The 27,612-nt window shown below is 50.9% G+C and overlaps 1 protein-coding gene across 1 annotated transcript; it reads left to right on the top strand.

The window, feature by feature from the left end:
* Positions 1-12,811: 12,811 nt before the first annotated feature.
* Positions 12,812-23,047, top strand: SSTR5 (somatostatin receptor 5). The gene is made up of 2 exons (XM_053957690.1): positions 12,812-12,895; positions 19,371-23,047. Exon 2 carries the CDS (start codon positions 19,453-19,455, stop codon positions 20,563-20,565), a length of 1,113 nt encoding a protein of 370 aa, XP_053813665.1. The 5' UTR covers positions 12,812-12,895; positions 19,371-19,452; the 3' UTR covers positions 20,566-23,047.
* The last annotated feature ends 4,565 nt before the right edge of the window (positions 23,048-27,612 follow it).

The raw sequence follows: 27,612 nt of genomic DNA on the forward strand, positions 1-27,612 counted from the left end.
TTCCCTTCCCTTCCCTTCCCTTCCCTTCCCTTCCCTTCCCTTCCCTTCCCTTCCCTTTTCCCCCCTTTCCCCCCCTTTTCCCCCTTTTCCCCCTTCATTTCCTCCTATAAAAGCCATAAACCAGAGTTTAAACCACCTTAAAATCAATTTATTTAATCTGCAATCTAACTATAGCACGTGTGCCTATTTTGGGCGATTTCATCCTAATAATTAAATAGGAGTGAACATTTATTAGGAATAATAAGGAACAGGAATGAATATTTCTTAGGAATTATAATAATATCCAGGTGGAAATAAAATATTTATAGCTTGAAATGAGAGCAGTAAAACTGAGGATCACCCACTCAGCAAGGAATTTAAGATTATTAGTAAAATCCCAAAATTTTCCACAAATTTTCCAGGTTTGATGCCAATCTGCCCTTTGGAAAACCACTCCCGATCCATGGCACCAGCTGAGATGAATCCAAGGATTTTTAATTTTAATTTTTTTTTTCAATAAAATCAAAGGAAATGTAACAAGCTTGGGAATGCAATCCTGAATTTCCAGTGCAGCACTGGGATGTGGAGCTGGTGCTGTGTTCTGGCTTTTCCCTGGAAGCAAAGCCTGTGGATGAGCTGTTATCCATCGGTTTTTTTTCCATAATTATCCACATCAGCTCCCCCAGCAAATGCCATGGAGCCATTATTGGGCACTTGTTAAATATGTGACGTGTCCAAAACCAGGGAAAAATCACCAGACCAAAATTCCATCGTTTCCTGTTTTACAGGGATTTTTAACCTTTAAAAAGCAGCTGCTCAAAGGGGGAAAAAAAAAAATCCTTAAAGGCAAAATTCCCACAAAAAACCCTGGCCAGGGACATTTGCAGAGCCCATGGATGGGGTGTGGTGTTGAATTCCCGGGATTTGGTGTTACCTGAATTCAGGATTATCCAGGATTTGCTATTCCTGCTAAAAGCTGCTCCCATTCCTTTGGGAATGTCCACGAGGGTTTGGAATCCAAGAGTTTGGGTTGTCCTTTGGGGTTTTTCATGGATTTCTCCTCATGATTGTGTTTGATAGCCCAGATGTTGGATCCTGAGGGGGAAATCAGGGAATCCTGGAATGACTGGGGTTGGAAGAGACCTTAAAGCCCATCCCATTCCAACTCCAACACCTTCCACCATCCCAGATTTTTCCAAACTCTGTCCAACCTTGAACATTCCAGGGATGGGGAAGCCAGAGCTCCACTGGGAATTCCATCCCAGCCTGGAATTCCTTCCCAAAATCCCATCTAAACCTTCCCTCTTTTTATTGCTAAATATATTTATAATATAGAATTATTCTATTTTATAGGATTACGACTGAAGGGAAAACCCTGGAGCAGCTTTTATCCCGCTTTTCCCAGGATTCCACGCAGCAAAGTTTTGCTCCCACCCCTCCCAACCAGCAGCACTTGGAAAAAGGGAAACCTCAGCGTGGGAAACCTCAGCCTTTAATCCATAAAAAGTGAAAAAATGAGCTGGGAAAAACAAATCCAAACATCCCAAGGCATTTAAACAAATGTTCCAACACATTTATCCAATTCCCTGACACATTTATCAAATATCCCAACATTTATCACCCGCTGCTGATAAGAGGGATTTTCTTCCCAGCCTGTTTGAAAGTTGGAGGGGGAAGGGTTGGGAAATTCTGGTGAAATGGAATTCCTTTTATTTTCTATAAAATCCAAATGGTTTGGGTTGGAAAGGACTTTAAAAATCACCGGAGTTGTGGTTTTTAGGAGCATCTCCCCTGCTGGGGGTGTTGATCCCATTCCCACCATACCAAGGGCAGGAAAATGTTGGGAGAAGGATCTCAGAGCAGTTGTGCCTCTCAGGGAGAATTCCCAGCCCCTTTCCCTTCCATCCCAAACCATTCCCCTCCTTTCCCTCTGGTGGTTCCGCTTGTTTTCCCACTTTTCCCGCAGGGAGCGGCGGTGCCAATCCCTGTGATTCAATTCCTGGGCATAATTGCTCTGGAGGGCAAATGGAATGAAAAGCAGAGGAGGCAGAAATGAGATTATTTTCCAGGCTCCATTTAACTGCCTGTGCCACCGGAGCGCACGGATGTTCCCGAGGAACGGGCAGGGCCCATTTGGCTGCAGTGGAAATGTTTCATTCCTGGGAAATCAGAGCCAATTTGGCAGATTATTGTAATTGCTTTAGACCGGATCTGCTGGAGAGAGGGAGGCTGGGATAATAAAAATTCTGGAAAAGCAGTGAGGAACTGGGCTGGGAAAGCTGCACAACCCCAGGGATGAGCAGCTTTGGGATGGGGTTGTGGGGCCCGGGCTCCCGGCTTCTCTTCATCCCAAATTTTGCATCCATGGGTCAATATTTCCTTTCCCTTTCCCCTTTCCTTTCCCTTTTCCTTTTCCTTTCCCTTTCCTTTCCCCTTTCCTTTCCTTTTTCCTTTCCTCTTTCCCCTTTCCTTTCCCCTTCCCTTCTCCCTTCCCTTCCTTTTCCCTTTCCTTTCCTTTCCTTTCCTTTCCTTTCCTTTCCTTTCCTTTCCTTTCCTTTCCTTTCCTTTCCTTTCCTTTCCTTTCCTTTCCTTTCCTTTCCTTTCTTTCCTTTCCTTTCCTTTCCTTTCCTTTCCTTTCCTTTCCTTTCCTTTCCTTTCCTTTCCTTTCCTTTCCTTTCCTTTCCTTTCCTTTCCTTTCCTTTCCTTTCCTTTCCTTTCCTTTCCTTTCCTTTCCTTTCCTTTCCTTTCCTTTCCTTTCCTTTCCTTTCCTTTCCTTTCCTTTCCTCTTTTTTTCTTCCCCTTTCCTTCTCCTTTCTCCCTTTCTTCCCTTTCCCCCCTTTTTTTCCCTTTTCCCTTTCTCCTCCTTCCCCATTTTCCCATTTCCTTCCCCTTTTTCCCTTTTCCCTTTTTCCCTTCCCTTCCCCAGCTCCAGGACAGGTCTCACCTTCCCACCCCAACCCCAACCCCTCCCTCTGAGCAGCTTTTCCTGCTCCTGCAGCATCCTCAAATTTCAGGGAACATCTGCTGGGATGGAGCTATTCCCCGGGTGGAAAAAGGTGGGAATTAAATAAACACCAGCAGCTGGGAATAAATTAAACCTCATTTGGGATGATGTCCCACAGGGAATGAATAAAAATGGAATGGCAGAAATCTGCCAGGGAGGTAAACACGGTGTTCCCATCATGTTTTCCTGGTGGGATTTGCCAGAGGGAAAATGGGATCCTAAATCTGGGAAGTGCAGGGATCAGAGCCTGAGGGATCCCATTTCCCTCCGTGGGATTGGGAACTGAGGCATTCCCACATCCCAGGCTGGAAAAAAGGATTTGCTGTGATCACTTTAGGGAGCAATTCAGTCATAAATTAAACTTTTAATAAAAATGGGAGCAGGGCAACGGGAAGGGTTTGGAGCTGCAGGAATAGGAAAAACAAAAAGAAAACTGGGACGATGCAATTCCACTCCCAAAATTCCCAAACTGAGCCATAAATCCCCAATTTCCCAACTCTTTTTTGATCTCAGGTTTAGCAATGCCAGAGTCCCCTGTGGAAGAAAATTCCAGCTGGTTTTGCTGCTCTGCAAGGAGAAGTGAAGGAGTTTTCCTCTGAAAAAACCAAAATTCCTCTTGGAATTAGGACTTGATGTCCAAGAGGATTCACGTGGGGCCGGGGATTCACCACGCCAGGGATTCACCATTTATATCCAGAATTTCTCCTCTCTCCTTGTTCCCCTCCCATCCCAACGTTTTTTTTTTGGAGGAATCACAGGTTGGGAATTTTATTTCCGTGTGGATTTTTAACAGATTTTTAAATTCCCACCCCAGAACAAACGGCAGGAAGGAGCTGCCAGCTTTTTCAGGAATTCCCACGCAGGCAGGGCAGGAATTTCTGGTGTTTTCCTTAAATACCTCGGTGTTTGCAAGCTTTAGCAGATCTTTCCAGCAGGTGGCAAAGGATTTATTCCTGGATTTTTCTTCACCCACTTCCCTGCTTTGCCTTCCCAATCCCGGGTTTCCAGAACCAGGAGAATCTTGGAGCTGCAGCTTTGGGATCAACAATTTTCCAGAAAAAAAATGAAGGCAGAATTCCTGCCTCTTCTCCCAGTTTTTGCTCCAAGCCCGTCCTAATTTTGTTTATTTTCTGGAATTTAAGTCAGGAATACCCAGAAGCTTCCTTGGGTTTTCCCATCCTGCAGCCACTTCAGGGTTATTTCCATGGAATTATTTCCATGGAATTATTTCCCATGGGATCCCTGCTTTCCCCAGAACCAGGAGAATCTTGGAGCTGCAGCTTTGGGATCAACAATTTCCTGGAAATCAGGACAGGAATGAGCAGAATTCCTGCCTCTTTTCCAAATTTTTGCTCCAAGCCACTCCCAATTCTGCTTTATTTTCTGGAATTGAAATCAGGAATGTCCAGAAGCTTTCATGGCTCTTGGATTTTCCCAACCAGATCGTCCTTCAGCCACTTCAGGGTTATTTCCATGGGATTATTTCCATGGGATTCCTGGGATTTTGTAAAGTTTTCTGCTTTTTGATGATGGGAAACAGAACCCAGGGAAGATGGATGGATCTCCCCAGAATCACCCGGGATTTTGGTGGATTTTCCCAGCTTTCCTTTCTCTTTTAGTGGAGAAAATTCCCTGATTTTGCCACAACTGAAACGAATCCACCCCCCCCCAAAAAAAGCCTTTTTTTTTCACCCTAAAAATTCTTCCACTCACCCCAAACTCCTTCACACGAGGGGAAAATCTGGGATTTGCCAGCGGAGCAGAACAAATTCCACAAGATTCCAGAGGCTGGGCTGGGTCTATTTTTAATCTCCCTCATTTCAAAAATGTGGGGTAAAAGACCCTTTTTTGGGGGGTAAAAAGGAAGCATTAAAATGTTATTTTTAGTACCCAGGGGTGGATTTGGTTGGAGAATTCCATCTTTCTTTATTTCCAAGAGGGATTTCAAGGATGTTTCCCAAAAATTGGGAATGGGGGAAGCAGAGTCATATCAGAGCTCCCAAAATACAAAAAAATCTCATTTTTTTGTGCCCTGGGAAGAAGCAGGAGAGGGGTTTGCTCCTGGAATTCTTTCTTCCAGCAGATCTTTCCCAAGTGCATTCCACAGGGATCATTAGGAAAAGGCTGATATTCCCAGAATTCTGATCCCAAGAGCTTTGGGTCCTTATGGATAAAACAATTTTTATTCATTTTGGAGGGTTTTTATTTCCATAAATGATTTTGATAAAACCTGGGCATTGTTGTCTTCCCAAGGCAGGAATGTTCACCAGAGAAAATATTCCCAAAAATCAGCATTTGCAATTCCTGAGGAGAAAAGCAGGAATCCTTTTCCTCCAGGGAATTCTGGGAGCCCCTTTCCCTTCCTGACCCTTTCCTTAACTTTATTCAGAGTCTGGCATGGTAGAAAATGTATTTCCAGGGATTTCACCACCTTTTGGAGGTGCTGGAAAGAAGAAAAAAAAAAAAATAATGAGATTTTTCACAAGTTCCAGTTCGGCTTTGTCTGGGAGAACAATCCAAGGATATCAGGAATTGTCAGGATTTGAATGGATTTATTCAAACCTGGTGTGAAAAACCATTTCAGTGCTGGTGGTTGGCACCTCAGCCACAATCCACGATTTTTAGGGGACAATTCCACCCGGGAATGACTCACTGGAAGCAATTAGAAGTGTCGGGCTTGTCTGGAGGTGGGGAATTTTAATGGGATTTTAAAGTGGGTTCAGTGGGAACGGAGCAGGAATAAGGCACTGCTGTGTTTCGGGATCAGCTTTCCCCGCGGAATTCTGGGGATTGGAAACCACGGAATTCAGGCTGGAATAAATCCCCGCTGGGAGTGGGAGCTGCGGGGGGAAATGAGGCCCAAAAAAAAAGGAATTTTTGGTGCGTTGCGAGCCCGTGCAGCACCACGGAGAGCGGCAAACCACGAACCCGTCCCCTCCAAGGACGGGGAATTTGGGCGGGTGGGAGGAACAGGAAAATAAAGCTGATAAGGGTCACAGATAAGGGAAATCCTTTTCTAGAGGCTCTTCCACCCTAAAGCGGATTTAATTCTTGTTTTAGGCTTGGTTTTGAACGCTCTTTTAAGGCTTGACTTTAACTGATAAGAGGTGGAGGAACAGGAGAATAAAGCTGATAAGGGTTGAAGACAAGATAAATCCTTTTCCAGAGGCTCATCCATCCCAAAGTGGATTTAATTCCTGTTTAAGGCTTGACTCCGAGTTTAGCTCATATGAGGCTGGAGGGACGGGAAAATAAAGCTGAAAAGGCTTTAAAAAGGTCACAGATGAGAGAAATCCTTATCCAGAGATTCACCCATCCCAAAGTGGATTTAATTCTTGTTTAAGGCTCAACTTTTGAGCATTCATTTAAGGCTCGACTTTGAGTTTAACTCATGTAAGGCTGAAGGAACAGGAAAATAAAGCTGGTAAGGGTTGAGCACAAGATAAATCCTTTTCTAGAGCCTCACCCATCCCAAAGTGGATTTAATCCGTATTTTAGGCTTGGCTCTGAGCACTCATTTAAGGCTCGACTTTAACTCATGTAAGGCTGAAGGAACAGGAGAACAAAGCTGATAAGGGTTGAGCACAAGATAAATCCTTTTCCAGAGGCTCATCCATCCCAAAGTGGATTTAATCCGTATTTTAGGCTTGGCTCTGAGCACTCATTTAAAGCTCGACTCTGAGTTTAACTGATATGAGGCCAGAGGATCCACTGGCAGGGATCCAGGGCAGCCACAGCTGCTCTGGGAATTCCATTCCAGCCAGGAATTCCCTCCCAAAATCCCATCCATGCCTGACTCCGGCGGTGGGAGCCGTTCCCTGTGTCCTGTCCCTCCATCCCTCGGGAATGTTCCTCTCCACCTTTCCTGGAGCTCCCTCAGGCCCTGCAAGGCCACTCTGAGCTCAGCCCAGAGCTCCTCCTGCCCAGGCTGAACATTCCCGGCTCTCCCAGCCCTTCCCTGTTGCTCATCCCGATTTTTGCTCCGTGGGGAACAGCTGGGAAGTCACGGAAAGAAAACCGAATTCCCAACCAAGCTGCAAATTCCAAGCCCAGCTTCCCTCCAGGCGCTGAATCCAAGCTTTTGGCTTCCTTCTCCGAGGGGAACAATCCAGCTGGGAATATCTTCCCAGAAAAATAAAAATTAATAAAATAAAATAAAAATAAAAATAAAAATAAAAATAAAAATAAAAATAAAAAAGCAAAAATAAAAAAGAATAAGAATAAGAATAAGAATAAGAATAAGAATTAAAATAAAAATAAAAATAAAACAAAAATCAAGATCAAAATCAAGCTAAAAAAGCAAACATAAAAATAAGAATAAAAATAAGAATAAAAATAAGAATAAAAATAAAAATAAAAATAAAACCACAAATAAAAAAAAAAACCACAAATAAAAATATAAAAATAAAAATAAAAATAAAAATAAAAATAAAAATAAAAATAAAAATAAAAATAAAAATAAATCTTTCTGTTGGAGATGGAATTCCTGGGAGAAGGAAAAGCTGGGATCCAAGGGCCGTGGCTGGAGGTGGTGATGGAAATCTGTGGATATCTCCGGAGCAGGGAGCAGCAGCAAACACATCCATTTATTTCTATGGCAACAGAATAACTCAGGGCTCAGCAGAGCCCAAATCTCAGCTGGCCCTGGAAACTCCAAGGGATGATTCCCACTCTGATCCCTGATTTTCCCAGCAATTCCCAGAGCTCTCAGCCCGTTCATCTCCTTTTCCTCAGGCCGGTCGAGTTAAAAATCAGTGTTTAAAATCCTTAGAGGAAAACGTGGTGGGAATTCCAGGCAAAGGCTGGGATTGAGTCTCAGGAGCTGGGATTGGATCTCAGGAGCTGGGATTGGATTTTAGGAGCTGGGGTTGGATCCCTCAGGAGCTGGGATTGGATTTTAGGAGCTGGGATTGGATCCCTCAGGAGCTGGGATTGGATCTCAGGAGCTGGGATTGGATCTCAGGAGCTGGGATTGAGTCTCAGGAGCTGGGATTGGATTTTAGGATCTGGGATTGGATCTCAGGAGCTGGGGTTGGATTTTAGGAGCTGGGATTGGATCCTTTAGGAGCTGGGATTGGATTTTAGGAGCTGGGATTGGATCTCAGGAGCTGGGATTGAGTCTCAGGAGCTGGGATTGGATCTCAGGAGCTGGGATTGGATTTTAGGAGCTGGGATTGGATCTCAGGAGCTGGGATTGGATTTTAGGAGCTGGGATTGGATCTCAGGAGCTGGGATTGGATTTTAGGAGCTGGGGTTGGATTTTAGGAGCTGGGATTGAGTCACTCATTGACTGAAATGCTGTGTCTGGCAGGGATTGGGATCTTCCCAAGGCCATCCTGCACTTTGGGGAATTCTGTGGGAATGAGGAATGGACAAATCTCCAGCCCCAACCCTCTGTGTAACCAGGAACTGCTTCCCTCTTTTCCAAAGCCTCCAACTCGATTTTTTTTTTTTTTTTTTTTTTTTAATATAAAGCTGCTCCTTCACCACTTGGGATGGTTTTGATTCCGTCCATTCCCAGCCTGGCCAGGCTCTGCAGATTTCTCCTCATTTCCACGCTGCTTCCATTGGGTTTGACCTTATTCCTCTGCTGGATGTGAAAATTCCGTGTCAAACCCTTCCCATCCAATCCATTTTCGGAGCAAAGGCTCCCAGAACTGGGAGCAAGCCAAGGACCTTCTGCTCCTCGGACCCTCTGCTGTTCTGAGGTTTAAAGGGATCTTGATTTAATTACTCCAGTCCTTAATCAGAATCAATCCAGCCCTAAGGATTCAATTCCAGCATTCCCACCCAGTTCCAGGCAGGCTTGGGCCCGAGTCTCTCCTGGAGGTGATTCCACACCCCTCGTTCCTCCCCACCAGCTCCTTAATGCCAACTCCACTGGGAAAAGCTCCTGCCATGGGTTCTCCAGGAGTTCTTCCCTCTAAAATTATGGATTTGCCCACAGTGAATTTTTAGATCAACGATTCCAGAACCTGGGAGCAGCCCAAGGATCTTCTGCTCCTCTGTGTCTCTGCTGGTCTGAGGCTTAAAGGGATCTCGATTGTCCTGTTCCAGTCCTTAATCAGGGTAAGCTCCAATTCCAACATTCCCATCCAATTCCAGCCAGGCTTGGACCCAAATCTCTCCTGGAGATGATTCCACACCCCTCATTCCTCCTCCTTAATGCCAACCTCCACTGGGAAAAGCTGCTGCCAAAGTTCTCCAGGAGTTTCTCCTTCTAAAAATACGGATCCAGCTCGTCCCTGCTGCCTCAGGCAGATTCCAAAGGCAGGAGGAGCCTCCCGAGCTCCTGTCCCCGAAGCCCCCCCGTGTCACACTCGCAGGAGTTGAGCTGGGCTGGTGCCAGGACGTGTGGCAGCATTTCCCCACCCTCAGCATTCCCGGGGGAAAACCCATCCAGGGATCGTGCCGGGATCTGGAATTGCTGGGTGGGGCAGAAGAAGGAGGCTTGGAGCCGAATTAGGGGGATCTGGGAGGGGTTTGGACACGGATCATGGAATCCTGGGGTGGGGCGGGTTGGAAGGGAGCTCAGGGGTCATCCCAGAGTGGGATTGCATCCTGAAATTTGGGAATATCCCCAGGAGAGAGACTCCACACCCTCTGTGGGATCTGCTCAGGGCTGGGCACTGCCCAGGGCAGCAGTTCAGGGCGAATTCCTGGGGTCAGCCCCTGCACGTTCCTCTGGAGCAGAGCCCTCCCTGCAGGACAGGGACACACAGGGACACACAGGGACAGACAGGGACACACAGGGACACACAGGGACACACAGGGACACCCAGGGACACCCAGGGACAAACAGGGACAACCAGGGACAGACAGGGACAGACAGGGACAACCAGGGATAGGCAGGGACACACAGGGACAGACAGGGACAGACAGGGACAGGCAGGGACAAACAGGGACACACAGGGACACACAGGGACATCCAGGGACACCCAGGGACATCCAGGGGCACCCAGGAACCCATGGGGACACCCAGAGACATTCAGGGACAGACAGGGACACCCAGGGACACACAGGGACAGACAGGGACAACCAGGGATAGGCGGGGACAGACAGGGACATCCAGGGGCACCCAGGGGCACCCAGGAACCCATGAGGACACCCAGAGACACCCAGGGACAACCATGACAGATAGGGACACCTGGGGACACCCAGGGACACCCAGGGACACCCAGAGATCCACGGGGACACCCAGGGACACCCAGGGACACCCAGGGACAACCAGGGACACCCAGAGATCCACGGGGACACCCAGGGACACCCAGGGACACCCAGGGATCAATGGGGACACCCAGGGACACCCAGGGACACCCAGGGACACCCAGGGATCAATGGGGACACCCAGGGACACCCAGGGACACCCAGGGACACCCAGGGATCAATGGGGACACCCAGGGACACCCAGGGACACCCAGGGACACCCAGGGACACCAGGGCTGAAGGCCCCTCTCAGCTGGGGCTCCTCTCAAGGCAGAACAGCCCCAGCTCCCTCAGCCTCTCCCGGGCACGGAGCTGCTCCAGCCCTTCCTCATCCTCACGTCCCCCCAGGAGCTCCTGTCCCTGCTGTGCTGGGAGCCAGAGCTGGACACAGCAGCCCGAGGTCACTCCTTGTCCTGCTGGGAATGCTCTTCCCAGCCCACCCCACCATCCCATTGTCCTTCCCGGCCAGGAGGACACGCACAAAGAGCAGAACCAGCCCGAATCCCTCATTTTGAGGCTTTTATCTCCATCTCAGCTCCCCTTCCTCTCCGCTGCGTCAACGTAAAAAAATGTCACAAGCGCACGGAGCGTCAAATATTGCATCCAGCAAAAGGAGAGGCACAGAAAAATTCAAAGGAGAAGAAACTCTCCCATCCCTGTGGGGTGCTGTCCCCGTGCCACCAAAGGTCTCTGTGCCACCCATGGGTGCCAGGAGCTCTTTTCCCTGTGCTCTTTGCCCTCTGCCCGGGGGAATCGGGCACTGAAATCAGGATTGCAGGGAATGCTCTCCCGGGCTTTGTGTTCCCTCCATTCAGCCCCAACACGGCGCTGTTGGCTCGAGTGGGTAAAGAATTGAACCAGCCTTGAGAGCTTTTGAATATCCTGCCTGTCTCCCAGCACAGATCCCGGTAAAATTCCTTTTTTCCCAGAGTGTTTATTTACAGGAAAAGCGCTGCTTTCTTCAGGGCAACTTAGGCACCACCGTGTTTATCCAGCAACATTTTCCCTAGCACAAACCGCCAATAAATTCTAATAAAATAAAGGTAATTCCTTTAAATTAACCCCATTTGGCTTCAAGCTGCCGTTCCCGGCGGGATCACTGCTGGGCAATAAATTGTGGGCATTTTCTGGGCGTCTTTGCCGAGCAGGTGATCCGAAGCTCCTCTCCTTGGCTGTTTGTCATGCCAAACTCTATTTTTATCAGATGACTCTTCCCATTGTCATGGCGAGAGCAGGCTGGAGTCTCACTCGCATTTAGCAACCCATGCCCATAAATACATCAGCAGATTGAATTCCAGCCTGACATGCCAGCAGCAGCTCTGCCTCGCTGTTTTTCCCCCACCCCGTGTTCACACGTCTGACTCAAGCACCAGCTCTAATTGAAAAGCCTCAACAGAGGATTAAGATCAGATCCATTATTATGAGCGCGATGCTCTGTGCATGCTGATGAGGAGGGGCTGAGCTCGGAGCTGCTCTGAGCCCCCCAAGCTGCCCAGAAATTGGGGAGAAAACGCTTGAGGTGGCGCTGGGAGTGATGTTTGAGCGTGTGACAGCACAGGGAGGGTGCGGGGAAGGAGTGGGGAGAGCTCTGCCTCACTTTTATCGCACTTGTTGCATCGCAAAATACTCAAAACCCCAAACACTTCAGCCCCTTCCTGCCCAGCAGCACCCCGGGGAGCTGAGGAGGGAGCGAACCCAATGCCGGGCTCCCGTCGCAGCCTGGATTTTCAGCCCCCATCTTCCCACCAGGGAGCGATTTTCGGGCCTGACTCGGAGCCAGCTGGAGGAAAACCTCCCCGCATGGGATCCCGCTCTGCGGGGAGAGGCGCGATGCGACCTCGGCACTCGGGCTCCCCTTCTGCCAGGGACAGGGGCGCGAAGCCGGAGCCCCGCGGGTGTCGGAGCGCTCCCGCTGCCCCCAACCGCACCCCGGGCTCGGCTGCCGCCTTTGGGGGTCGGGAGGGGCTCGCTGGCAGCCTGCGGGGGGATTTGGAGGATTTCTCGGGGCTGGACAGGAGCTGGAGCAGGGGGAAATGCGGCTCTTCCCCTCCCGGCTCAAGCCCCGGGGCCGCGGGAGCGGCAGAGCCGGGATGGGGACGGGGAACGGGGATGGGAGAACGGGGATAGGGATGGGGGGAACAGGAATGGGGGAACAGGGATGGGGATGGGGGTGGGAGAACAGGGATGGGGAATGGGGATGGGGATAGGGGAACAGGGATGGAGGGACAGGGATGGGGGAAGAGGAATAGGGCTGGGGAACAGGGATGAGGGAGTGGGGATAGGGATGGGTAGACAGGGGTGGGGAGAGGGGAACAGGGACGGGGAGTGGGGCAGAGGCATGGAAAAGGGGACAGACATGGGGAGGGGGACACAGGCATGGGGAGGCGGCACAGACGTGGGAAAGGGGACAGACAGGAAGAGGTGGCACACACGCGAGCGGGTGGCACACACATGGGGAGGCGGCACACACGCACTCGCGGGGGCACCGGCGGGCACAGCCTCCCTGCGCTCCCGCTCCCCGCAGCAGCCGCTGCCAGCCCCAGCCCAAGTTGCCGAGCAGGGGGCGGCCCCAGGGCTGCGGCACCCCCGGCCCCTCCGAGCCCCGTGGCTCCTCCCGGGGGAGCGGCCAGCGCGGGGAGCGCTCCCGGCGCGGCTGCGGGAGCGGCAGGCTCCTGCTCCAGCGGGAGAGCAGCCCTGGAGCCGCAGGTAACCACGGCCGGGAGCCGGGAACGCCGAGCCGGGATGCGGGGAACGGGAGCGATCGCTGCGGGCAGGGAGGATGGGCACGGGGCGGGGGGGGGATCCGCAAACCCCGCTTGGGGGGGCTGGCTGGGGTGAAGGAGGCAGCGGAGCCGTCGGTCCCGCTTGTGGAGACACCGAATTTGCCCTTCTGAGGGGGGGGTTTGGTGCTGGAGCGACTCCATCCTGGGTGGGGGGTGGCGAGGGGGACCCTCTGGGCAGTGATGTGACCCTGTCCTGGCTGGGGGTGCCCGGGAAGGACCCTCTGGGCAGTGGGGTGACAATCCTGGCTGGGGGTGCCCGGGAGGGACCCCCGGCCGTGGGGACGATGCCGCGTTTGAAGCAGGAGCAGCCTGAGCGCGGCTTTGGAGCTGGGAAGGGACGCGAGAGGCACCAGCGGGCACAGCCCGGGGCCGCTGTCACCCCGGGGATGTGGCAGAGCCCCGGACGGGGCTCAGGGAGCGAGCAGAGCCCTGGGATAAAGCACGGCACGGAGCGCAGGGGGTGCGAGCTGCTCCGGGGGGGGGGGGGGGCAGCGAGCACAGATGTCAAGGTCAAGGTGACATGGGGGGGGGTCAGGCCAAGGTGACATTGGGGGGGTCAGGATGGGGCCTGGGAGCAGCTCTGGCTGTCCCTGGGCTGGCTCCCTGCAGCTCCCAGCCCCGGAGCCCAGAGCCTGGCATGGAAGAGCAGGGCAGGAACAGCCGGGCTCAGGCGCTTTGGGCTCAAGCAGAGACTTTTGTAGCTCTGGGGAGGAGGGGACCCCCCGGTGAAACCCCACAGCCGCCCCCAGGGTGCTGGGACCAGTCTGGGGGTGCTTGAGGGACCCCCCAGCTCCTGGGGACAGCCACCAGGGCTCGGTGGCTGCAGTGGAGCTGCACTGCTGGAGTGGGACGGATCCAAGCCAGACACCCCAAATCCTGGAATTTCCCACCTGGAGCTGCTGTTCCTGAGCTCCTTCCACCGCGGGGCCTGGGGCTGTTCCTGCTCTCCCTCAGCCTGGGAGCAGCCCCAGGCTGGAATTAGCGCTCCTGCACCGATCTGGAACATCCCTGGAATCTCTGCGTTTCCCTGGACTGCAGAGAGGAAGGGCAGAACAGAAACCTTTGGGGAAACCCCTGGGTTTGGGGCTGTGCTGGAGCTGGAGCTGGGCTTGGGAGCTCCACCCCAGCCCCACTGCCCGGTGGGGGAACAGAGATGGAGCTCCACACCTTGCTCTGCCTGGAGCAAACCCAGCCTTAAATCTGGGACCAAACCCAGCTTAAGTCTGGAATGAAATCCACCTTAAATCCAGGAGCAAACCCATCTTAAATCTGGGAGCAAACCCATCTTAAATCTGGGAGCAAACCCATCTTAAATCAGGAAGCAAATCCATCTTAGATCAGGAAGCAAACCCAGCCTTAAATCTAGGACCAAACCCAGTTTAAATCTGGGACCAATCCCACCTTAAATTAGGGAGCAAACCCATCTTAAATCTGGGACCAAACCCATCTTAAATCTGGGAGCAAACCCAGTTTAAATCCAGGAGCAAACCCAGTTTAAATCTGGGAGAAAACCCAGTTTAAATCCAGGAGCAAACCCAGTTTAAATCTGGGAGAAAACCCAGTTTAAATCTGGGACCAAACCCAGCTTAAATCCAGGAGCAAATCCAGTTTAAATCTGGGACCAAACCCAGTTTAAATCCCGGAGGAAACCCAGTTTAAATCCCGGAGGAAACCCATCTTAAACCTGGGACTAAACCCAGCAGCATTTGCCTTCCACGAGTGTTGGTGAGGCAGGAGCAGCTGAGCCCTAGTGAGTAATCCCCAAGCACGACTTAAACGTGTTTGGGGAGAGAAAAAAAAAAACCGATTCAGCCAAGATTTGGGTTTATGGGTTGTTTCAGGAGTTGTTTGCTCCTCAAAAATAGGAGCAGCTTCTCAAGGTGCTCTGGGAAACCCTGGGATGAGCTGAGGGGTAACAAGGTGGTGCAAATATACAATTTAAAAAGATTTTTTTGGGGTTAAAAGCTGGAAGAAGTCGTTGAACTTGGAATTCAGCTGATGGGTGCTTAGTCCCAGTTCAGAGAGTGGAAGCAGAGGAGCAATTTCATGTGAGAAAGTTTTGTTTTCAGCAGAGAAAAATCCATAATTTGGTTTTTCGGGGCAACAGACGCCCCCTGAGAAGCCTCAAAGGCAGATTTGTTGAAAGTTCCTTTTCAGGAGAATCTGAACGGGTTCCTTGGGCGTTTTTGACTCCGGGCGGTGGGAATGGGAAAAGCGAGGTGTCCCTGCTGCATTGTACAGAACATTTTCACCCCTCAGAGCTGAGGCAGCTCTCAGGGCGATGCTGCCTTTCCCTGCTGCTCCCACCCAGCTTTCCAGGGATTTTTGAGTTATCCCAGAGCTGCTCTGCCTGGTGTCCCCAGCTCCCTCCCTCTCCCGCCTGCTCCATCCGCCCAAACCCAAGGAACGAGGCCCCAGGGGCTCTCTGGGAAGCAGCAGGTGATGGACACTCAGCTCCAAAAGGGAAAAATTACCAAACCCCCAGGGATTTATTGCAGCCAGCTCCACGGGATGGGAGTTCTGCTGCCGGGAGACAATTCCTGGAGAGTTCTCCGGGGGTTTTTCCTCCCAGGACAGTTTGAAAAGGCTGGATTCCCACTGGCTGTGTTATCCCTCATTATCCTGCTGTGCTGGTGCTGCCCTGCTGGTGCTGTAATTCCATTCCCAGCAATTATTGTTGGATGAGAGAGCGACGATTCCAGAGGCAAACAGGCAGCAGGATCCAATCCAGCTTGGAAAATCAGGTTTAATTCCTGCAATTCCTGCCTGATCCCTGCCCCACTCTCATGCAATGTTCTCCATGGAGTTATTTTTGCTTTCCTGCAGTGACCAGAGCCAGGGAAAACTTCAGCCTTGATCTGTCTGGGCATTTTTAATTTGAAATTAAAAATTTTAATTCGATTTTAAACGTTTGTTTTTCCTTAGGTTGGGATGATTTTTCAGTCGCTGTTCTGTTAATCCTTGGGGTTTTTTTTTCACCCAGGTTTATTTAGGAGTTTTCACAAATGTGAAATTCTAGCACCATAACACCTCTGCTATTTATTCCCTGAATTTTTTTGGGAAGCAGGGACAGAGATATATTCAGCTGCTGTGGATGCAGATTTTTTTTCCTGGATGCTGCTCTGTTAAAACTTGGAATTCTATCAGTGATTATTCCAGGTCTACATTCCCAGCTCCTCGATTTTAAGCAGAAAACCCAGAATTTATGGACAATCCCAGGGTGGGGGCTTGGAAATCAAAGGGGAAAAAAAAAAAAAGCTGGATCAGAGAAAAACCCCTGGAGGCGTGTTTGTTACTAATCCCTTAATTAAGAACACCAAACAAGGCTATGAGGGATCAATCAGCGCTTCTTAATTACCTTTAATCATCATCTTTAATCACCCTTTGTGGAGGTTCAGGGTCGTGGTGACAAAAGGAGCTGAGGCCAAATTGTGCCGGTGATGGACAAATTGGGATGGGGGGAAAAATTCCCTGTGCTCCTCCAAGGCAGCCAGGAAAACATGGATTTGCAGCTGGTCAGGGTTTTTGTTTTTTTTTTTTTTTTTTTCCAGGAAAAATCCCGGAATTCTGGTGTCTGCAAGGAAAAGGCTGAGGGAAGCAAAGGTGGAATGGGGCTCTGGGTTTGGTTTGCAGATCTGGGGGACTTTGGGATGTCAAATCCTGGGAATGGGGAATGTCCAGATGGAGAAAATTCCTTCCTGGTGCTGGAAAAGTCAGGGAAGAGTTGGAAGGATTTGCACCAGAGCCTTAGGAAAGGGATTTCCCCTCAGGAAATGCACTGGGACATCCCTGGAATTGTCCACATCCAGGCTGGAGAAATCCGGGATAAAGGGAGGTGCTCATGGATGAGCTTGGAGGTCCCTGCCAACCCAAAGCATTCCAGGGTTCTGGGATTCCCTTCCCAATCCGCTGGGGGTGACAGGGAATGTTGCACAGTTCATCCCACAGAACAGAAATCCCGAGGGGAAGGTGAATATTCCCACAAACCCACGGGAACAGCCCCAAAACGCTGAGGTGACAAAGTGTCCCTGACTCCAGGAAAAGTCCGGCTGGTGAGGGAACCTGGAAGTTCCTCTCTGTTGGAAAATCCAAAAAAATCCAAAAATCCACCAAAAAAAACCCCAAAAATCCGCACCTCTCCATGGAAAGCACACCCAAGTCCTTCATGGAAAACCTCGGGAACGCCAATGGATGGCTGGGAGAGCCCGAGGCCCTCTGCAAACAGGGATTTGGGGCTGGAGGATTCCTCCAGGGGGAGAAGAAATTGGAAGTATCCAAAGAAAAGAGCTCCTCTTCCCAAGGCCTGAACTCCAGCGCTGGTGGAAGGACCAGGAGTGACGTTGTTGTGTAATTCCTCCAGTCCCGAATCCAAGGATTTGCACTGTGGGAAAAGGGACTTTGGAAAATGTGTCCTTGGCCATTTTTTTTTGAGGATAAGCCACCTCCTGACCTTCCCCGCTGAGCTCCAGCCCTGCTTCTTTCCATGCCTTCCCATTTTTTCCAGGCTCAGATGGAATTTTGGGCTTTTTGGGCCCAGCCTGGATGTGCTGAGCTTGTCTGGGAAGAACATTCCCAATCCCAAGGATGCAGCTCCGTGGATATGAGTCTATAAACCCTGCCTGCCCCATCCTGAGTATTTTTCCTTCCTATTCTTCCCTCCAGTGATCCCAGTGGGGTCACAGCAGGAAAATGGGAATTTCCAGACCCGTCCAAGCTGAGAATGAGGGGTCCCAGCTTTGGCTTCTCCCAGGATTCCCCCATAAATAACCTGAGGTTTGCTACAACTCAGCATTTCAAAATAAATCGAGGCTCAGTATTTAAAATTCCACTTTTTCAGCCAGAACTGGACTTTTCCTGTGTTATTCTGTCCAAGCACTGGAGTTTTCCTGTGTTATTTTCTCCAGGCTCTGACCCACTCCTGTTTAATTTATAAGGAGCTCGGCTGAGCTCTGCCTGCAGCGGGATGTTGGGAATTGCAGGGATGCTCCCAACACCTAAACCCCAAATATTCCAGCAGCAGCACATCCAGCTCCTCCTGCCCCATCCCCACGCCCCCGGAGCTCCGGCAGCTCCCTCAGCTCTCCCTGCACTCCTGATTTTCCCCCCTCTGGTGCATCTCCACCCAGCCACGTGAGACACCTACTCCCCATCTGCACGTTCCCAAAGCAGCTCGGCACATTTGTGATTCCTCCCGGGAGCTGCAGGGGCTCCTCCTCTCCCCCAGGTTTTCTCACCCCAGGAGAAAGCCCAGCCACGATGGAGGTGGCTTCGGATTGCTCCTGGAGACAAGGAGCTTTTCCAGCGCCGTGGGCTGGCTGTTTGTGATTCCACACCCAAACCCCCGGATTGTTGTGGGAATCTGATCGACAGGTGATGGCAGCAAAAATCGCTGGGTTTTTCTTCCACCTTCACCAGGATTTGCTGTGGGATTTGGTGCTTTAAGTCTCCGTTTTAAATAGGTGACGTTTCCAAGTTTCTCCACCTGATAAATTGAACCCCACTCCGACAAAAAAAGGTGGAAAAATATTCCTGGGAATCAAGCTCGCCACAGGAAAGGGGCGTTGGAAATTCTCCACCTTTTTCAGAATGGCTGGTAAAATTTATTCCAGCTTCAAATCTGCTCAGCTGTCCTGGAGCTGCCCACTGCAGCTTGGATTTCCTGCAGGAAAAAGGGATTTTTGGGATAAAAAGCAGTTCAGGGTGAGAGGAGAGGATGCAGGAATACAAAAACTAATCTTGAGAGATGGGAAAAAAAAAAGGGATTTATTCCTTCCCCTCTCTGTGCACACACCCTGACCTGGTGGGGAAGATCTCAGACATGATCCTTTCTGTCTTGGAGCTCAGGGCTTTTTTTCCAAGGGTTTTCCATGGTTATGGAAAGTTTTACTTCCTCCCCTGATCCCAGTTCCAACCCCAACACCTTCCACTATCCCAGGTTGCTCCAAGCCCCGTCCAGCCCAGCCTTGGACACTTCCAGGGATGGGGCAGCCACAGCTTCTCTGGGAATTCTATTCCAGAGCCTCTCCACCCTCACAGGGAAAAATCCATCACAGCCACACCCAGCCCTGGATCCTGTGAAAATGAAACAGAACCTGGGATCTGCTGGGATGAGCACGGGGATCCTCCCATTGTGCAAATCCTTTGTTTGGAATTGATCCCATTCCTTGGCTGAATAATCCAATCCCAAATCCCGAATAGAAGAGAAAATGGAAGTGATTGTAGATGTCTGCTTTGAATTCACTCTTCCTGTCTCCCTTTTCCTTGAATTTTTGAATTTTTAAATTTTTGAATTTTTGAGGTTTTGAATTTTTGAACTTTCAAATTTTGAAACTTCTGAATTTTTGAATTTTCAAAATTTTCTAACGTTTGAACTTTCCAATTTTGATTTTTCCTTCTAGGAGCAAGATGCCCGTGAAGTTTAATCTCGCTTAAGAGATTAAAAAAAAAAAAAAACACCACGGAGAGAAAACAAAAGCCCCCATGGATCCTCTGTACTTTCCCAGCACGTTCAGCATGGAAGCCGCTCCCGGCGAGGTGAACTCCTCCCTGCTGCCCAACGCGACGGAGAACGGGACGCTCCCGGAGCCGCCCCCGTTCCAGTACATCCACAAGGTGCTCATCCCCGTCTGCTACCTGCTGGTGTGCGCCGTGGGGCTGAGCGGCAACGCCCTGGTCATCTACGTGGTGCTGCGCCACGCCAAGATGAAAACGGTCACCAACATCTACATCCTCAACCTGGCCGTGGCCGACGTGCTCTTCATGCTGGGCCTGCCCTTCCTGGCCACCCAAAACGCCATCTCCTACTGGCCCTTCGGCTCCTTCCTCTGCCGCCTGGTGATGACCGTGGACGGCATCAACCAGTTCACCAGCATCTTCTGCCTGACGGTGATGAGCATGGACCGCTACCTGGCCGTGGTGCACCCCATCAAATCCACCAAGTGGAGACGCCCCAGGGTGGCCAAGCTCATCAGTGCCACCGTCTGGACCTTCTCCTTCTTGGTGGTGCTGCCCGTGATCATCTTCTCGGACGTGCAGGAGGACTTCCAGACGTGCAACATGAACTGGCCGGAGCCGGTCAACGTCTGGTCGGCGGCGTTCATCATCTACACCTCGGTGCTGGGCTTCTTCGGCCCCTTGCTGGTCATCTGCCTGTGCTACCTGCTGATCGTGGTCAAGGTCAAGTCCTCGGGGATCCGCGTGGGCTCCACGCGGCGCCGCCGGTCGGAGCGGAAGGTCACCAGGATGGTGGTGATCATCGTGGTGGTCTTCGTGTTCTGCTGGCTGCCCTTCTACACCATGAACATCGTCAACCTGATCCTCATCCTGCCCGCCGACCCCGTCCTGGAGGGGCTCTACTTCTTCATGGTGGTGCTGTCCTACGCCAACAGCTGCGCCAACCCCATCCTCTACGGCTTCCTCTCCGACAACTTCAAGCAGAGCTTCCAGAAGGTTCTCTGCCTCCGCAAGGGCGATGGGGCGGAGGATGGAGACCCCGTGGAGCACAGGCAGGAGAACAGCAGCCGCCTGCAGGAGTCCATGCTGACCCACAGGAACGCGGAGTTCAACGGGCACATGCAGACCAGCAAGGTCTGAGGGCGTGGCCCGGCACTGCGGAGTCCCCTGGAGGACTTGGGGGACTTCAAGGGTCACGCGGAAGGGAAACGTGGGAGCCCCAGAAGCTCCAAGAAATGTCCACAGAGGGCTCTTCCCTGCTTTTCCCAGCTGGAGGTGCCAAGCTCTCGTGGCGTCCTGCTGGATCCGACGTCTGGGACCACTTTGGGTCCTTCGGGGAATGGTTTCCAGGCTTTGTACCCCTCTAGTGATGCAAGCCAACACTAAGCCAGCTCTAATTCCCTTGTTAAGCTTGGTTTAAGGCTGCTTTGCACTGCTGGGATCAGCTCCGAGCAGCAACCAGCTCAGCTGTTTGGATCTTTGGGAATTCTTCAAGGGGATTTCTGAAAGGAAAATGAGATTTCTTCAGAGTTTCATGCAAAAAAAGGCACCAGCACCGCTCTGGGAATGGGATCTGATGTGCTGGGTGCTGCCTTTGCTTTGTTTTCCTGTCATTAACCCATCCCAGGGAGCCAGAACAGCCAGGAACCCTTCACACACAGCCAGAAAGGATTTTCTGGAGATTAGGAAAAGGATTTTTTCCAGATCAGGAAAACATTCTGGAAAGGAATGAATGTAGCCATGAGACTTCCACCTTCCCACCCCACGAAATGTGCCGTGACCCCGTTGTTGTGATGTCAGTGCTGATGGCCGTGGGCTCCTGGGGAGACTTTGTGTCCATTCCTTGGTTCTGAGTGTAACTCTGGACTCAACACTCCATTTCCAGAAATTAAACCCAGCTCAGTCCCCTCTGAGTGTAAATCTGGACTCAAAACTCCGTTTCCAGAAATTAAACCCAGCTCAGTCCCCTCTGAGTGTAAATCTGGATTCAAAACTGCGTTTCCGGAAATTAAACCCAGCTCAGTCCCCTCTGAGTGTAAATCTGGATTCAAAACTCCATTTCCAGAAATTAAACCCAGCTCAGTCCCCTCTGAGTGTAAATCTGGATTCAAAACTGCGTTTTCAGAAATTAAACCCAGCTCAATCCCCTCCTGACTGGTGCAGTTGCCAGGGGTTGTTTGCGCCTCGATCCTGGAGGTTTTTCCCAACCTTAATGATTCCATAATTCCATTTATTCTCTTGGATGTGACACTCCCAAAGTCAGGAACTCACTGGACACACCGAGACACAAGCACAGGATGCACCCGGAGCCTGGCTGGGACCACGAGTAATTTACTCCCAGGTTTCTCCCAGTAGCAGGCAGTGCTCACCTGCCCTACAGCACATTCCAAATCCCAGCACAGCCAGGTTAAACTGATTAATTAATAAAATTAACTTTTCCCGTAGGTTTGGTGTGAGCTGGGCTGTGATTCCCTCAGTTTTCCACCTGAAATGATTCGTCCTGGAAGCTCCCGAGTGGGAAATCACTGGAAAGCTCAAGGTCGGGGCAGGAAAATCTGCCTTGGAAAGAAAAAGGACTTTAAAAAATTCAGATTTCTGGGAAGGAGCTAAACCCTGACTTGGGCAGAGCAAAGAGCATTTCTCCCCTCTTTCCATGGGGTTTGATCAAATCCTTGGAATTAACCAAGGGAGGTTTTATCCGGAGGGAACAGACCCTGGAAAAGAGGTGGGTGAACCTTGGACCGATCCCACCTCTTTTCCTGCCCCCTCGGATCAGGATGGGGATCCCAATTCCCAGAAAACAGAAATTCCAGCCAGCCCATCCAACATTCCCCTTGGTATTGCTGCAATCCATCATGTTTAAGGAGCAAATTTAGGAAAGCTCTGAATGCCCCATTTCCCAGGACAATTCCCTTTCCAACCAGCAGCTCCCTGGGGAATTCGGTGCCATGGGAATGCTGCTTTGGAAGAGTTGTTTCTTTTTCCTGGCCCAAGGAATTTTGTTCTGGGAGCAGCTCCTGCAGATCATCTCTCCCAGTGCCACTCAGCCTTTGCTCCACCCTGAGGAAAAATCTTTCCTCAGACCTGCCCTGTGCCTTAGGAAGCTCCGCTGGCTTTTCCCTGAATCCCAAACGCCGTTCCTGGGCTTCTCCTGGCAGCTTGGCAGTGGAATTTTGAGGAGCCAGCTGAGCTGCCAACGTCCCTGCACACATTCCATCAAAACATGTCATCCTTCCACAAAGACTGACAAATTCCCGGGAAAATCTGTCCTCCCAGCCAGCCCTTCCCAGGAAGCTCCAGACAGCATCGACACTCCCCAGATCCCTTTTTTTTCCACACGTTCCAACCCCAATCCCTCAGCCCCAGGGATTGAGTGACATTTTTAATACCTCGACAGACAATCCTTCCAAATTCCAGCTTATTCAGCTTTTCCTTTGATTCATCCAAGGATTCCGAATGATGGCTCTGCTCTGCTGGAAAAAAAAAAAAAACAAAAAAACAAACCCACCCACGGGAAGATCATGGAAAATTTGCCTGGTGCCCATCTGACCTTCAGGAGGTGGAAAAATCATTTGGATAAAATAAAATTTAAATAAAATAATAAATAAAAAATAAACTGGAATTTCTGGTTCAGGCTCCAGCTATGAATATTCAGTGAGATCCATGGAATAAAGGGAATTCCAGCTGCTGGATACCAAAGGATGTGAGGGAAGGGTGTGTGGAAAAATCCACCAAGCAACCTTTGGGATACAGGAGCAGCTTCCTTCAGGGATTCATTTTTTATTCCATGAAAAAATGGGTTTGACTGAGGGAGGGAAATCATGGATTCGGTTTGGACAAGTGGCATTGGGAGACAGCAACTCCAAAGGGCAGATTCCAGGTGGGCATCCCGGAGGAACTGGGATTAATGGGCTTCACTGGGCACTTCCCGGGTTTCAGCAGGGTCACCATGGAATCCTCGGGCTTTGGGATCTCTCCTGGCTGCTCCCCAAGGGAGGAAAGACCCAGGGAAGTGCCTGGAGTGTGGAATTTATCCCGGGATTTATCAATGGATTGATGTTGGAGTAAGAGCAGGGCATGGAATTTTTGCGCCTTCCCTCTTTAACTCCCAGTTAAACTCCCAGGGTTCCAGGTTCCAGGGATGGGATTATCCCTGGCATCCAAACATTCCCTGTGCCACAAAGTCCTTGATCCATCAGCAGCATCCTTAAATCCTACAAATCCCAGTTTCCAGTGCCTTTCCCTGCTCCTTGGAACTGCAGCCGAGGCAGGAGCGGCTGATTTCATTCCCTGATTTATTCCCAGGATATTTTATCCAGCTCCAGCCCCTCGCTCACCTGGAATGCCTCAGCTGCTCTCCTCACCCCGCTCCTGGTTTTCCCGGGCCGTTCATTCCCGCCCGTTTGGGTGTTGTTTGGAGAGCTCCATGGAAATCCGGCGCTGTTGCCATGGGATGGGCGGCGCTCCGGGGTTTCTGTGTTCCCTCTCCCTTTAACACTTAATCCTCCCTATCTGCCCATCATTCCCTGGAAAGTCACGGAAGGTGAAGCTGTCCCCGCTGGCTCCCTGCTCCTGAGCCTTTAAGCCCTGGATCCCGTTCCTGACCTCGAGCCGGGAGTCATCCCAAATATTGGATGTATCCCATTCCCCCAGCCTGGGATGAACCCGCTTTTCCCAACAGGAAAAGCAGCAGCCCTTGGGAAAAGCTGGGAATGAGCAATCCTGGCCCGTGGGGGTGGGAGGTAACACAGGAATTTCCGTGGGGATTTCACCCTGGATGCAAACACAGCCCAGGCCTGGAAGTGCAGTGACCTGGGAATTATCAGGGAAGAGTTTTCCCTTCGCCTTCCATGGAGCACCTCTGCTGGCTGGATTTGGGGTTTATAATCCTGGTTTAATCCCTCTGGGATGGGAGATCCAGGACTGCAGCCCCCACTGCTCCAGAGGATCCCTATTTCATATTCCAGAGGGAGATTTGGGCCTTTTCCTCTCCCTGCTCCAGAGGTGAATCCCACCACGGCTTTCTCTGGAGAATCTGGTGGAAAAAAATAAAGGATAAAACCCCCTCCAAGGCCTCAATGAATTTATGCATTCCTGGCTTTTCCCAGCAAAACAAAGAATCACGGAATGCTTTGGACTGGGAGCGACTTCGAGCTCATCCCATTCCAACCCCTGACATGGGCAGGAACAATTTCCACAATCCCAGGGAGCTCCAAGCTCTGGCCTTGGGCACTTCCAGGGGTGGGGCAGCAATCCTGGGCACAATTCCTGCACCCAGGAGGCACAACAGAGCCAGGCACCACAAATCCCATATACAATTCCTGCTTCCAAGGGCCAGGCAGCACAAATCCCATACACAATTCCTGCACAATTCCTGCTTCCAAGGGCCAGGCAGCACAAATCCCATACACAATTCCTGATTCCAAGAGCCAGGCAGCACAAATCCCATACACAATTCCTGCACAATTCCTGCTTCCAAGGGCCAGGCACCACAAATCCCATACACAATTCCTGCACAATTCCTGATTCCAAGGGCCAGGCAGCACAAATCCCATACACAATTCCTGCTTCCAAGGGCCAGGCAGCACAAATCCCATACACAATTCCTGCTTCCAAGGGCCAGGCAGCACAAATCCCATACACAATCCCATACACAATTCCTGCTTCCAAGGGCCAGGCAGCACAAATCCCATACACAATTCCTGCACAAATCCTGCTTCCAAGGGCCAGGCAGCACAAATCCCATACACAATTCCTGCACAATTCCTGCTTCCAAGGGCCAGGCAGCACAAATCCCATACACAATTCCTGCTCCACCGGAGGAGAAGCGTTGGCTCCGGGAGCCGTGGTGACAGCAGCTCCCCTGGGCAGGGTAATTAATTAATTATGCATTCCCAGAATTAATGAGAGCATCCTGTTTGCATCCCTGTCCCGTTTTTCCACAGATTCCAGCCCCATATGCCGGGTGCCAGACAGGGCTGACGGCCCCACATCCCTCACTTGGAGTTCTTTTATTTCCTGACGTGTCTGTGCCTGGCTCCTGACAGGAATCAGAGGCATTTCCATGGAATTAATTCGTGGCACTCGATGGTGTTTGGATTTTTCCAGCACGTTTTCAGGGAGGGAAAAGCAGATCCGTGGATTTCTGACCTGATGAAAACCTGGGAGCTGAGCTGGGCCACACAGAGGCAGGAGATGGGAATGGAGGGCTCTGCATCCCTGGAATCACAGGATCACCGAGGTGGGAAAAGATCTCTGACAGCACTGAGCCCATCCCTGTCCAGGTGTCTTTTCCATCCTGGAAAAATTCAGGATTCTGACTTAAAAGGGATGAAAACACAGAAAAACAGGGGGAAATGATCTGCTGGAGGAATTGTTTCGGATTCTTCCTTGCATGGAAAAAGGGAGACAATTCCAGTGTGATCCCCTGGGAATTCACAGGCTCTGTGCAGGGTTTTGGATCAGCAAAACCCTAAATCCGGTGGCAATTCCTCAGTTTCCTGCACATGGAATTTCACTCCTGAAATGGCCTTGGGATTGCAGCATTCCAGCCTGGAGCCAGCAGAGAGGGATTTGCTTCCAGAACGATCCAGAGAGGAAGCAATTCCCTGGAGAGCTGATTTAAATGTGATTTTCCCTGGAAATAGCATTAGGCTGTCGTTCCCAATATCTGGCAGGAATTGTTGGGTGCCCAAATCTCTGCAGCAGCTTTTGGCTGGAATACAAATGCAGCTGGGGAGGAAACATCCACAGGTTTGGGAATAGGGAAGCAAATCCCTCCTCGTCCCAGGGATCCAGCTCATCCTCCCTGTTTGCCCATTCCTGAGGGGATGAATCTCTTCCCACATCTCTGCTGGGGCCAAATCCAGCCCTGCAAGGACACAAATCCTGAGTTTTCCCCACAGGAAGGCCCTGCCCCATCAGAATCCCAGGGATTTTTCCTGGAAAACCTGGGAGAGAACAGGAAATCTCCCAAAATTAAGCAAGGGAAAGGTGCTGAGGGCAGAGAGCACACACGGATTTTCCGGGTGCTGCTGCCTGGATCTTGCCAGGAAAAATAAAACCACTCAGGAAAATCAGGAGAATGAGGAATCCTCAGGATTTACAGGAACAGAGCAGGGAGCAAGAACAGGGAACACCCAAATGAATCCCACCTCTCATTCCAGGGAAGGATGGAGATTCCCAGGGAATTGGGAATTGGGATTGGGAATTGAGGTTCTCAGCCTGTGCAGGGTTTGGGAATTGCCATTCCCAGTCTGTGCAGGGTCTGGGAATTGCCATTCCCAGCCTGTGCAGGGTTTGGGAATTGCCATTCCCAGCCTATCCTGGGTTTGGGAATTGCCATTCCCAGCTGTCCAAGGTTTGGGAATTGCCATTCCCAGCCTGTGCAGGATTTGGAAATTGCCATTCCCAGCCTGTGCAGGATTTGGGAATTGCCATTCCCAGCCTGTGCAGGATTTGGGAATTGCCATTCCCAGCCTGTCCTGGGTTTGGGAATTGCCATTCCCAGCCTGTGCAGGGTTTGGGAATTGCCATTCCCAGTCTGCAGGGATTGGGAATTGCCATTCCCAGCCTGCAGGGAGGGTGTGGAAGGCCAAAGTCTCATCCGAGCTTTTAGCCAGGATTGCTCCCTGGCTTGGAAGCCTCTCTGTTTGTTTTCCCTCTTTCCCCTCCCATCTCCTGCATTTTCTCCCAATCCTTGGGGTGGGATAGATCCCTGCTGGAGTCATTAAATCCCATTCCACGCATCCAGAGGCAATCCATTAGCCTGAGCTGTTGCCTGGTTTCCTTATCGGCCTCGATGTTATCTCGTTCCTGTCGTAAATCCAAAGTTTCCTCCTGGAGAGGAAGGGGAGAGTTTGCCCAAGGCAAACCAGTGCCTGTTGTTATTCCCGAGAAAAATCCCCCCACAGGGATGGAACCACGCCCAAACAGGCCCTTTATCCCCAAAACAGGCTGGGAGGAGATGGGAGTGAGGGGCTGTGGCGTTCCTGGGATAGAGGGAGTGGAACGGCACAGAGCAGAGGAGGTTTAACTTGGATTTTAGGGATTCCAGCCTGGGAAGGGGATTTTAAAAGGTGGCAGCGAAAAAATCTTTGGACATTCAGCTTTTAGAGAGATTCCCATTAATTCCCAAAAAACCTCAGCAGGCTGAGATTCCTGGTGGGTTTTAGACCAGCTGGATCC

This window comes from Vidua chalybeata, chromosome 16 (assembly GCF_026979565.1).
Source record: "Vidua chalybeata isolate OUT-0048 chromosome 16, bVidCha1 merged haplotype, whole genome shotgun sequence".
NCBI lineage: Eukaryota > Metazoa > Chordata > Aves > Passeriformes > Viduidae > Vidua > Vidua chalybeata.

Excerpts from the sequence above, each read along its gene's own strand:
- SSTR5 (XM_053957690.1), top strand. The coding sequence starts at position 19,453 with ATGGATCCTCTGTACTTTCCCAGCACGTTCAGCATGGAAGCCGCTCCC.